This window comes from Vombatus ursinus, unplaced genomic scaffold (assembly GCF_900497805.2).
Source record: "Vombatus ursinus unplaced genomic scaffold, bare-nosed wombat genome assembly UNPS02014847.1, whole genome shotgun sequence".
NCBI lineage: Eukaryota > Metazoa > Chordata > Mammalia > Diprotodontia > Vombatidae > Vombatus > Vombatus ursinus.
In genome coordinates this window covers 23,487,691-23,499,471 of record NW_020954625.1, presented here as the reverse complement: position 1 = coordinate 23,499,471, position 11,781 = coordinate 23,487,691, and the positions used below count along the sequence as shown (strand labels likewise).

At 52.7% G+C, this 11,781-nt stretch overlaps 1 protein-coding gene across 1 annotated transcript in view; it reads right to left on the bottom strand.

Moving 5' to 3' along the window:
- Positions 1-2,057: 2,057 nt before the first annotated feature.
- The window catches only part of PAPSS2 (3'-phosphoadenosine 5'-phosphosulfate synthase 2), a 32,815-nt gene continuing 23,091 nt past the window's right edge, over positions 2,058-11,781 (bottom strand). Inside the window, exons 10-13 of the mRNA XM_027840674.1 lie at positions 7,169-7,304; positions 6,476-6,744; positions 5,635-5,864; positions 2,058-4,569 (exon numbers count right to left, since the gene is read on the bottom strand). Of these exons, the coding sequence (XP_027696475.1) occupies positions 4,428-4,569; positions 5,635-5,864; positions 6,476-6,744; positions 7,169-7,304 (777 nt within the window). The 3' untranslated portion in view covers positions 2,058-4,427. The remainder of the gene's footprint in view (positions 4,570-5,634; positions 5,865-6,475; positions 6,745-7,168; positions 7,305-11,781) is intronic.

Genomic DNA, 11,781 nt, shown 5'->3' with positions numbered 1-11,781 from the left:
CACACACACACACACACACACACACACACACACACACACACACACACGAGCGGAGCGTGGCCTTGAGGGCTTGTCTCTGGGCTTATCCGGGGTCCTGTGGTCAGCCCAAGCCACACGGCGCTCAGGCAGTTAGAGGACTTTACCTCTTCCCTCCAAGGTGGGGTCGTCTTGGTGCAAAACAACTTGCCCAGGCCATATTTTCTAGAGAGTCTCAGCAGTATTTCTGCATATGAAGTGAATTATTAATTTAATATGGGCTATTAAGGTGATTAATTTAAGCTGAGCTCAGCAGAACTTTATCACTTTTACGTCTGGGACAGGTTGGCTAAATTAATGGGGTGGAAAGCCAGATTTGGGGTGGGGGATGTTTAATCTACTGCAAAGAGCCCTAAGGAGTTTAGCAGATTGGTTTGTTTGTATGCAAATGGTGCTAGACAGCTAATTACTTGAGGTTTCTTCTTCCCAGCCACAAGCCCACACACTTTGGGAACCTGGGAGCTTTTAAGTAACCAAGGCTTTTTACTACTCCCGCCTCCTGGTCCTTCCCATGAGTCAAGTTCAACCCCATTATGACAAATGACAATTAAAGCTCCCCCGCCCCCACACCCACCCAATTCAGGATATGTAGAAATTAAATGGGGGCAGGGGGAAGACTGGAAAAAAGTTGACGGGGAAGACCGACGGATGCCCTCCTGTTAGGTTGGGCTGGTGTCCTGGCTGGCTGTTTTCAGTCTGAGGGGACCAGGCCTCCTTGGGAAGCCCAGACCAATCAAGTGACCTGCCTGGAGCCTCCCCGCTCATAAATGTGTTGGCAGCATTTGAACCAGCGTCTTCCCAATGCCGCATCCAGTCCCCTATCTAGGTTGCCACACTGCTTCTCAGTGGAGGTGTCAGGAGAACCGGAGGAAGGCCCTCAGCACACCGGGTGGACCCAGCAAAGATTTATGGGCAGATGCAGGATGGGCATCGATCTGCCTTGTGGGAAGGAGCTGAAATCAGTGCTTGAGAATGGGAAGGGACATCAGGGACCACTCACTGGAAACCACACCCAAAAGGAATTGAAAAAGGAACCAATCCTGTGTCCTTGGAGGGATGGAAGCGGGCCCTGTCCACTCAGCCACCCAGAAAGGCAGCACCTGCTGCCCAGGTCAGGATGGAAAGCCCAGCCCTGCTCTTCCCAGACAGTGCAGTGCTGGCGAGGCTTCTCACTCTGGGGCTCAGGTCAGTGGGTGACCACACAAACAGGCAGCCAATGCCAGCATCTTCCCCATCCCGGCCCTGGCCTTTTGCTTTGTGCTTTGAGACCTGGTGCTTTGCAGAATAGAAGGTGTATCTGTGGGAGCGAGGCCGAGTGTGGGGAGAAGGTGAGCTTAAGCTTGCCTCTGCCAGGGGTGAGAGGACCCAGGGCCAGGGGGAGGTGACTGCACATGGTCCTTTGAGAGGAAAGGAGGGAGGGAGGAGGGGACCACAAGCGGCAGAGGAATGAAAGCTTCCCACATACCACCAGACGTCTGCTTGGGTGGCAAGGTGGCAGAAACCGAGGTCCTCCTTTTTAGGGAACAAGGGCTAGCCAGGGCTGGGGGTTCTAATCTTGCCTCTGGCACTTGGCAGAACTTTCTGAAGCAGAAGAGAAAGGGGGCATGGGTGAGAGATGTTGGGGAGATAGAAACAGCAGGATGTGGCAGCTGATTTATACGTGGTGATTTGAGGCCCACATGGAGGTTGGGAATGCAGAAAGATGGTGGCACCTTCTTCAGTAATGGGGGGAAAACTAGAAATCAAGGTGACTTTTTTCGGTTGATAGAACAAAAATACGTTAAACAATTTCCCTCATCTTCTCACCTGGCTCAATACAGGGGGATGACTTTATGCAGTGTGCTACAATGCTAAAGGGAATTCTAGGATGTGCGCCATCTTGGACAGCTCTCCACTAAGGCAATGGCAGAAGCCTGCTGTCACAAGAGCCTTCTCCCTGAAGGGTTCAACATTCCACAAAGAAGCATAAATTTTCAAAAGCAGGCATTGCGCTTGGACTAGCCACAGATAAAACAGTGAGGTTCCATTACAAGATGTTTATTAAAATATGAAAAGGCAATCATTTGCACATAGAAATATTCATTCGTATTGAGTGTTGCAAGGGCAGCTTAACACCTACTTCTGAACATCTTCTAAGCCATGAGATACTTTAGCTAAGGCACTCAACCCATTCTCATGTTTTTAATAAATATGCTTCCAAAAAAAAGCAAGCAAGCAGCTTCTTCCAGAGAGACGTATCACATGGTATTGAAGAAAGACCAGGCCAGCCGGGCTTTGCTGTGTTTGCTATGAGGCACATTATGGTGAGAACTTTAAATAGGCAAAAGGCTAAAATTTTTAAAAGAAACACTTAAAATGGGAGAAGTCCCAGTATTCCCTTTCTTGCCCCCATCTCTGCTAAAGAGATGGAGTCCATTAAAAAGTGCTGCTTTCCTTAACATCAGCAAAGGAATGAATTCCTGCTCTCTGAGCCAGAAGGATGCTTTTGTTTCCATGAAAGATGGACTTCTGGAATGGACATCATGAGATGAGCAGGACATAAAGGGTCCATGCAAATGGATCCCTCTAAAGAAAGTGGACCTCCTGCCCCTCTGACCTTGGACCTCTTCCCCTCTGACCTTGGACTCCTGCCCTTCTGACCTTGGATCTCCTGCCCTCTGGGGGCCTGCTGCCTGGCTGTTCCCATTGGCCCAGGGGGCAGGGAGGAGGGTAGGGAGGCTGACCTACTGATGAAGGCCATATTGTGGGAGTAGCAGGGGTTCACTTTGGACAGGCCTCCTTTGTCATAGAGTTGTAACCTTGTATGATGTGTGCAAACTATTGAACTGGTTGTCCAGAAGATGTTCTAGCCAGAGCTTTCCCACTGATCAGCTGTGTGACCTTAGACAGGTGCCTCACCTCCTCCATTCTTCAGCCACACAATGAGGGGGTGCAGGCTCAGTGGCCTCGGGTTCCTTTCCAGCTAAAATATTCTAGGTCCTGATGGACCCACTGGGCCCGAGAGCCTGATGGCACCAGAGAGACTTGGTCCAGCTCTCATTTCACAGAGAAAGAAACTGCAGCCCAGGAAGGAACGCTTAGCCCATGGCCCCCCAGAACTGGCAATGCCCAAGACTTTTCATCATGCAGGATGGCCTGGAGCCACCATCTCCATGGGCCCTCCTTCTGGGCACAGAGACTTTTCCCCAAATGCTGCAGCAGCAGGACAAATTATTAGGGCAAGTTTTCATTTGGCTGTTGAAACCTTTCTGTTCTGAGGAAGTTCGGGGAGAGGCACAGTGGGGCAAAGCCCCAGACATAGATTCAGAGGACCTGGGTACCAATCGCAGCTCTGTCCCTAGTGATTTCTGTGCTGTGACCTTTAAGCAAGTCCCTTCTCCTTCTTGAGCCTCAGTTTCCTTCTCTGTAAAAATAATGGCACTGGGGAAGAACCACAACAGAGCTGTCAGATTCGCCAGACTTGCTGCTTACATATGGCTTGCCTATCCAGAATAAAATATAGTTGGGAAATATTTAACAAAATAAATAAAAATATGATACAACCTAGATAGTGTTAATTTGTGGTTTTCAAGCCAATATGGGGCCACAGGGATCCATTTCTATTTGAGGTTGACCCCACTGCACAGCTTGGCCCAGAAGCTACCTTCCAATATGGCACCTCTGCTCTGACACTTCCCTTCTGACCTTGGGTGACTTCTCAGGCCTCAGTTTCCTCATCTGTAAAATGAGGGATTTGGATCAGGTGACCTTTAGGCAGCTGAAGGACCTTAGAGTGGTCATAGCCCTTTTCGGGGTCTGATGACCTCTAGATCTGAGTCCTAGAAATGGTGGCAGGCACGTCTGAGACCAAGATGCGCATTAGAGTTGGTGCTGGAGGTTGGGGTTTTCTTTTGCCACCAACACACACACACACACACACATACACACACACACACACACACACACACACACACACACACTGCCCTTTGGTCTCGCTGGCAGCTGGGCTAGGGCTCTTCCCCGGGTCAGTGTCACTAGGATGCCGGGCCAGAATGCTGCTCATCTAGGCTGATCCTTGGTTGTGGGCCCTGATCAGCCCCCAGGACAGTGCTGAGCATCCTGGGGAGGGGGCTCAGCCTTCTCTGGCTCTGGTGCTCAATGCAACAAAAAAGGAGAGATAGAGACAATAGTCATCTGAGCTGGCCGAGCACGGCCTTCCTGTCCGCCGGGGGCCCCCCTCACAGCCACCGTTCTTCCAGGTCTCAGAGTTTCCAAATTTAGGCCTACTTTGGACCTCGTTAGAAAGTGTTCCCTTAAAATCAGGAAGTTACACAATTCCTAAGCTTCTAATCACAAAAGCAGAAAGATGCAGAGCAGAGCACGGGGTGCAGGGAGGAGGGGCCCCCGGGGTCCTAGTTATTCTTCTCCAGGGATCTATAGTAGTCTGTGAGCACCTTCCAGGCTTTGGGGGCCATGAAGCCATCAGGGGGATTCTCTCCTTCCCGAGCAAGCTTCCTCATCCGTGTTCCCGAGATGAAATCAAACTCACTGTGTCTGAAACAGAATCGAGAGAGAGAGAAGTTGGCCAGGCAGGCGGGGATTCTGCGCCCCCCGGAAGGGAGGCACAGCTGAACTTGGCAGCCCCTGCCCTCAGGGGGCTTACAGTGGCCAGGGAAATGCTTTGTGAGGGCTGAGGGGAAGGCTGGGGCGGAGAAGGGGCCACACAGAACAAGGGTGGAATTCTGGGTGAGAAAGGGCATTCCATCAGCTGAGGAAAGAGAATAAAGCGTGTTCAAGGTCTGGGAGTGAGTCAGGAGGGCAGACTGACTATCCTAGCACAAAGGATTGCAGGATCAGAGAGAGGGGAGGAGACCTCAGAAACCAGCTAGTCCAACCCCTCATTTACTGGGAAGTGACTTATCCAAGGTCACCCAGTGAGTGACATGCTAGGATTTGAAACCAAGCCCTCTGACTCCAAATCTTGGGCTCTTTCCACTGTACCCTGATGGGAGAGCCATGAAATAAAGCTGGAAAGGTGGAGTGCTTTCTGATTCTGGAGGGCCCTCAGAGCCTGGCAGAGGAGCCAGAACTTTCATAGGGAGCCACTGAGCATTTCTGAGCAGAGGGAAAGAGCAGGGCCTCTTCTGGATGTACAAACAGAAGCAACAGGTTTTGGAGAAAGGTAATTTAGACTGAGAAGGTCTTGGTCAAACAGATGGTCCTCTCTGTAGCTCTTAAAGTCAGGAGGGGGAGGGGAGGAAGGGAGGGCCCTGCAGAGAATAAGGAGAACGCTGAGGCACTAACACATTTCTCTCATGCTTGTCACCATGATCTTATTTGGGCCTCATGGCATCCTATGAAATGGGTGCTGGCCAGCACCAAGCTAAGCGCTGGGGAGACAAGAGAAGGCAGAAGACCATTTGAGGACTGAGGCTTGGAGGATCAGAGAGGCAAAGTACTCTGCCCAGGGCCCCACAGCTGGGCCTCCCTGGCTCCAGCAGACCACCCCCCAGAGACATCTCCTGTCTGTCTGGTGGAGGACTCTGGCCTCTGGAACAGGCCAGCACTGAGGCCCCTGCCTTCTTTGGCTGCTGCTGGTTCAGAAGCTGGGGGACTCACGTCGTCGGGTCGTAGAAGGCCATGGCTTTCTGGACCTTGTTGTAGGCAGCCACACGGAAAGGGATGATTTCCACAGACGTGAGGCCAGGAGCCATGCTCAGGACCTTTCCCCCGTGAGTGGGCTCATACAGGTCTTTCTTGGATTCAGGATGGGGCATTCCCGCAGGGTCCCGGCCTACGATGTAGAAATTGGCCCCGGCTATCATTCGGGACCGGCAGTGCCACTGGACCTAGAGAGACAGCCCAGACCAGAGAGGGTGGTTATTTATCCCCTGGACAGAAAAGCCTCCTCCTCATGGGAGGCCCGGCAGGGATCAGGGCTGATGCCAGACAGCTGTGAAGGAGGTGGACCGGGAGAAGACAGTGGGGTGAGGCAAGGGGCCTTAGGGAAGATAATCACTTTCCTTCGGGTCATCCTAACGTTCAAAACCGGAAGGGTCCTTTGGCACCATCTAAATCTGCTGTCTCATGTTACTGATCAGGAAACTGAGGCCCAGAGCCTTATGTGAGAACTGCATTTCAACACAGTTGGTTTCCTACGTCTTTTGTTATAAGCATAACAAATATCAGTGAGGCGGGGCCCAGGTCGGCTAAAGGGGTTCCTTCCACAAAAAAAAGAGGTGAAGCGTCCCTGAGTTACAGGAAGCCATCCGGTCCAATCTGCCCATTTTACAGTTGAGAGAACTGGAGGCTGAGAGCGAGTTGGTGACATGTCTATGGTCATACCAAGCCAGAATAAGACCCACATTTTCTGACTCTCGCCCTCTCAAGCCCCTTCCCCATCAAAGACTCTGGATTTCTGCAACAGGGTTAGTCAGAGTGGGCTGAAGAAACGCCTCACCTCTGTGGGGCCAGCATAGAGCATTGGCGAGGGGAAGATGGCCACGATGGTGGACTTGGGGTCCAGGACCCCCTCCTCCAGCACGGCCGCGTGTTGCTTCATGCGCCATTGCAAGGGAACGTCGTCGTCCTTGGTCCAGCCGCCCAGCGGATGCAGCAAGAGGACAGGATGCTTGTAACCTCTCTCCAGGAGGCGGCGGCGTGTGTCCTGCATGAGCAGCGCGTGGCCGTTGTGGACAGGATTGCGCAGCTGGAACGCAAACACCGCATCTGCAAGAGGCCGGTGCGCAAGCCGAGTCAGAGAGCAGCCGGAGCGGTCACGCACTGCGTGCCAGTCTCAAGATCGGGGTCGAGATTGTTTGTTTACGGCTGGCCAGTGAGGACATCTGAGGACCCAGACACCCATGCCAGCTTTAGGCAGCTTCATACAGACGAGGGGGCAGGAGGCGGAGGACAGGGCCAGCCGCGAGGCCAAAACCAACCCACGCGCAGGCAGAAGCAGCACCACCCATAGGGCCACACCGCCCGGCTCAGGGGCAGCACACTTCTCCAAAGGGCAGAGGGAGGCCGAGAGCCCTGACAGGGGCCACCTCTGGAACCCTCCAACCCCACACCCCTGAGGGCTACCCTCCTGAGGACCGAGGAGGGGGTGAGGTGGTCGTAAAGGGGGAGGGGGCAGAGGGAAACTACGGACCTGCGTTCATTTCTTTAAATCGCTGCTTGAGCTCCAGGGGCGTGAGGCGGTACTGGTCCAGGCCGTCATTCCACCGGACCCTCTCCAGGACCTGGAGGTCTCCACCAACCAGCCAGTCTCCACTTCCCATCACCATCTTCAAAGGAAATCAGGCATTTGAACGCAGTACAAGCCAGGCGGGGAACATTTGTTAAGCGCTCACTGCCGACACCAGAAGTGTTCCAGGCTGCCCTCAGGGAGCTCACAGTCTAAGAGACTACGCGCAGCTCCCCACGAACAGACAAGATGTATGCAGGAGAGTGAAGCACCATCCTCCAAGGGGGGTCTGGCTTCCTGCAGAGGGGGAGCCCGGGAGTGGGGATGAGCAGGGGAGGGCTCTAGGCCCTGCCAGCGCTGACGCTGCTAACAAGGGCTGGCTGCGAACAGAATCTCGCTAGATCCCGCCTGGGAGACGGCAGCGTTGTGGCCATTTCACTGATAAGAAGCCAAGGCCCCTTGTCCTTGGCCTCACAGCTGGAAGTGTGTGTGTGTTGGGGACCTGGGTGGGGTTGGGTTTGAACACAGATCTTTATGCCTCTCCTGTGTGCTCTGCCCACCACATGCCATTCAATGGAGAGCGTCAGAGATATGCAGAAAGGCTGGTATGAGAGGTCTGAGATGGTATGTCCCAGCGGGCTTCCTGGCCAGCAAACATTTGGGCTGGGCAGGAATTCCGTCCTTGGATGCTGGGCGGATTTCCGTTTGTTTTAACCTAATGTTTGCACACCCTTAAAGGGCCCCCAGTCCAACTTTGCAGAGGAGGAAACTGAGGCCAGGAGATGGGCAGTGACTGGCCAGAGGTCCCCAGGAGTGGGCCAGGCCCCCGGCCTCCCCATACGGGACTCATTCCCCTGCACCCACCTCTTACAGTGGGATCTCATGAACTTGCCATCAGTAATCCTGTGCTCCCCGTGGACCCCCTTCCCCTCAGCTATCCAAAGAGCCTGATCAGGATCAGACTTCTTCCAGTCCCTGTTTAAATCTGAAGTGTTTGTTTGTTTTGTCCGCTTTTTGTCATTAAGCTGCTATGTTCAGGAAAACTCCCCAAATACTTTTCTTCTCAATGAGGTGGGGGAGGGGCTCATTGAGAGCTGGTGTGGGCCCAGATCACATCCACGCAGCCTGGACCATGATTATGTCCAAAACAAACAGAGGACTGCCAGGGAAGCCCCCACTTTCCCTGACATCCGCTTTCTAAAGTTACTGTTTTCAGTTCCATCTGGCCCCAGTGGTAAAGAAGTGGGGTCGGAAGCCGGGAGGAGCAGAAAACCTCACATTTCTAGTGTGCTTTTCTGGCAATGACTTTGGGAGGTAGGTGTTATTATCCCATTTCACTGACGGCACAACCGGGTCCCATACCCCTGGGGCAGGTCTTCCCATCACCAAGTCTAGCACTTTCTCTAGGTTACTGTCCTAGTCTTTGCGGCTCCTGCTCACCCCGGGAAACACCTTGTCTTCCAAAGGGCCTACAAAAGGATCCTGCTCCCCTTAGACGCACCACAACTAGAAAGTCCAGGGAACGTCCCTCTCAGTCCCCACCCTACCCCGACTCCTCCTGGGGCCACCTGGTGCTGCCTCGTCTTTTAAAATGCAGAAAATCATACTTCATCACTTTATGAGGAGAGGTAATGAGTGGTGTGGCAAAGTTTGCAGAGTCCCAGATGAAAAGGAGCCGAGATCCCGTGTGCTTTGTGATGACAGGAGCGTTTCCGGCTCCACCTGCTCCCTCCCCTGAACCCTAACCCCTCGTTGCACCTTTGGGGGCGGGGAGGGAACACGGGCTAGTTCCAGTCTTAAGGGGGAGCCTCTCTCCAAAGTCGTTCTTGGGTCCCCACCCAAGGCTTCCTTGGGGACATCAAACCGCACAGTGAGAGGAAGGCCCTGGGGGAGACTGCTCCTGGCACACCCCAGCACAGGACCCTCGGAGGATTTCTTGGAGGCAGCAGAAGCCTTAGCCTGGGGCGTCCTGACAGTGGTTCCAAAGAGAGGAAAGAAGAGGTGTGGGATTCGAATTCTGACCCAGCCACTTACTGTGTCACCTTAGACAAGTCACTTCACCTGGCTGGCGCTGAAGGGGGTGAGACCAGACGACCTCTAACTTCCCTTCCAGCTTAGGCCATGAGCCCTCACTAGCTGTGTGATCCTGGGGATGTCGCCCCATGGGTCTGGTGTCAGGGGACTTAGCTTGCAATTTACTAGCTGTGTGACCCTAGGCAGATGCTCCTGGGTTCTATCAAATACGGGGGTTGAACGAGACATTATTTAAGGTTTCTTCGGGCCTTTGATCTATGACCACATAGGAAGGAGAAGGACTTGTCCAAGGTCACACGGCCGGGTTAACCTAAAGGGGGGAATGATGACACTGGCTGAGAATTGGGATCCCACAGACTATGGCAGGGCCGGCCTCCTCGGGATGTTCTGGGTAAAGAGCTCTGGAAAGCATCCAGAGCCTTGGTGACCGTCATCCTGCCTGCCTGCCTGCCTCTCCCGTCTCCCCAGCACCCCAGGCCAGTGAGGTGAAAGGTGCAATCACTCCTTCGCTCTTCCCCCCTCATCCTTCTCAGAAAGGTTGCAGATTCCTTCTTGGGGGCGTGTTCACATGGGCCCGTCGTGGCCTGGCTGGGATGGCTCTTCCTCTTCTGCCCGCCCCCCCCCTCACTCCAAGGCCACTGGTCCTTGAAGGACCAAACCATTATTGGCTCCATTTCAGGGACCCCAGGAAAGACTGGCCCTGGCTCCGTTGTGCTGGAGCTCCATAATATGGAACCATTGGAGTCATGAGAGAGCTGGGCCGGAAACCTGACTTATACCTCTAACCTGTCAAATGACCACGAACAAGTCACATCTCCCTGAGCCTCAGTTTCCTCCTCTGTAAAATGGGGGGTCAGCACTAGAACAGAGACTTCTTTGGTAGTCGGCAAAGGCAAATGTGGACGGACCCTTCTTAGAATCATGTTTTCAAACACAAAATATGTGGGATTACAGAGGAAAGTGATTATGTGGAAATACAGGGATCATTTTTTTCAGTTCCTCAGGACCCCAGGCTAAGAACCTCTCGATCAGAGCGTCTCTAAGATCCCTCCTAGCTCTGAACACCTCGAAGACACAAACCCCTAAAACAATGCAGCCAGTTTAAATGAAAGGCTTTTTCTTTATGTCTCTGGGTGGAGGGAAAATCACCAGCTTGTATAATTACAACCAGGGAAGGGATGAAAAAGATGCCTGATTAAGGTGATTAGAGCATATGGCTTTTCTCAGATGGGTGCCCAAGACTGAAAGTTATGTCTGGCTAAGGCCGGCCCCCCCAACCTTTCCACTGCCTGAAATCTGCACACGTCATTTAGTTTCAAGGAGGAATATGCTAAGAGTGAGGTTTGCAGGCAACAAGCTGGCTCTTGCTTTCTGTCCATCGGTTCTTAGAGGGGAAAGGAAAGAAGAGGCAGAAAAGCGTTTTGTGAAAAGCACGGGAAGGCAAAAGATGGGCATCGTCGATGCTGGTGGGGCTGGGGGAAGGAAGGCTTACTAACATTGGACGGGCACAGCAATTCTGGAAAGCAATTTTGAATTATGCTTTAAAAAAAAAGTGACCAAAATGCCCATGCTCTTTGATCCAGATCTCTCCCTACAAGGAAAGGCAAAAAGAAAGAGCCCAGAGACTCTTCCCCGGTGGCGGCGGCGGTAACTTCTTTATTCTCCTGAGCTGGTGATGACAGCCGGGCCCCAAAGTCCCAACTCACCCTTACCCTCCATCCTGAAACCAGTCAATTCAGCAGCTTTTGCCCTTTATCTGCAGTGTGGCTGCTCTCCTGAGAGTCCCAGCCTCACATCTGAGGCTGATTCAAGGCCCAATGTAATCTGCTTCTTTCCTATCTTTCCTTTTTAAATTCTCAATAAAACAAGGATGTATTTCCATATACGTTGTGGACCAGGACAGCACTGTACGTAAAGCAGCAAATCTTTTGCACAGATCTTGTTTTTTTCTTCAGTACATAATAAATACAACGTAGCACTTACCAAGCTGCCTCCCCTGTCCGTGATTCCTTCTCTCTGTGTGTGTTTGAGGGGAGGGGAAGGTAGGAAACACCCTGGTACAGGGATAGGGAGGAAACGCTATCCCTCCTGTCTCCCCTCCCCATTAAAACAACAAAACCTTTCATAGCAAACATGCCCATTGAAGCAAAACAAATCCCCATATTGGCCACGTCCCAAAATGTATGTCTCATTCTGCATTCTGAGCCCTTCCCTTCTGTCTCGGGGGCAGGGCACGTGCTTCCTCGTGGGTTTCTGGCTGGCTCCTGCCCGGGACAAAGACCCCAAGTCATCCGAAGTTGCTGTCTCTACAGGGTGGGTGATTCTATTACTGGCTGTGCCTTGGTCCACACCAGTCTTCCCAGGTTTCTCTGGAACCTCACTTCCATCATTTTTCACAGAGCACACCATAATTTGCTCAGCCATTCCCTAACGGATGGGTCCCCCCACAGCCGTACGAGCCAGTGACGTCAGCCTCCTTGCTGTTCCCCAAACAAGACAACAGATTTCTCAGCCAGCATTTTCTCTGGCTGCTTCCCCCCCCC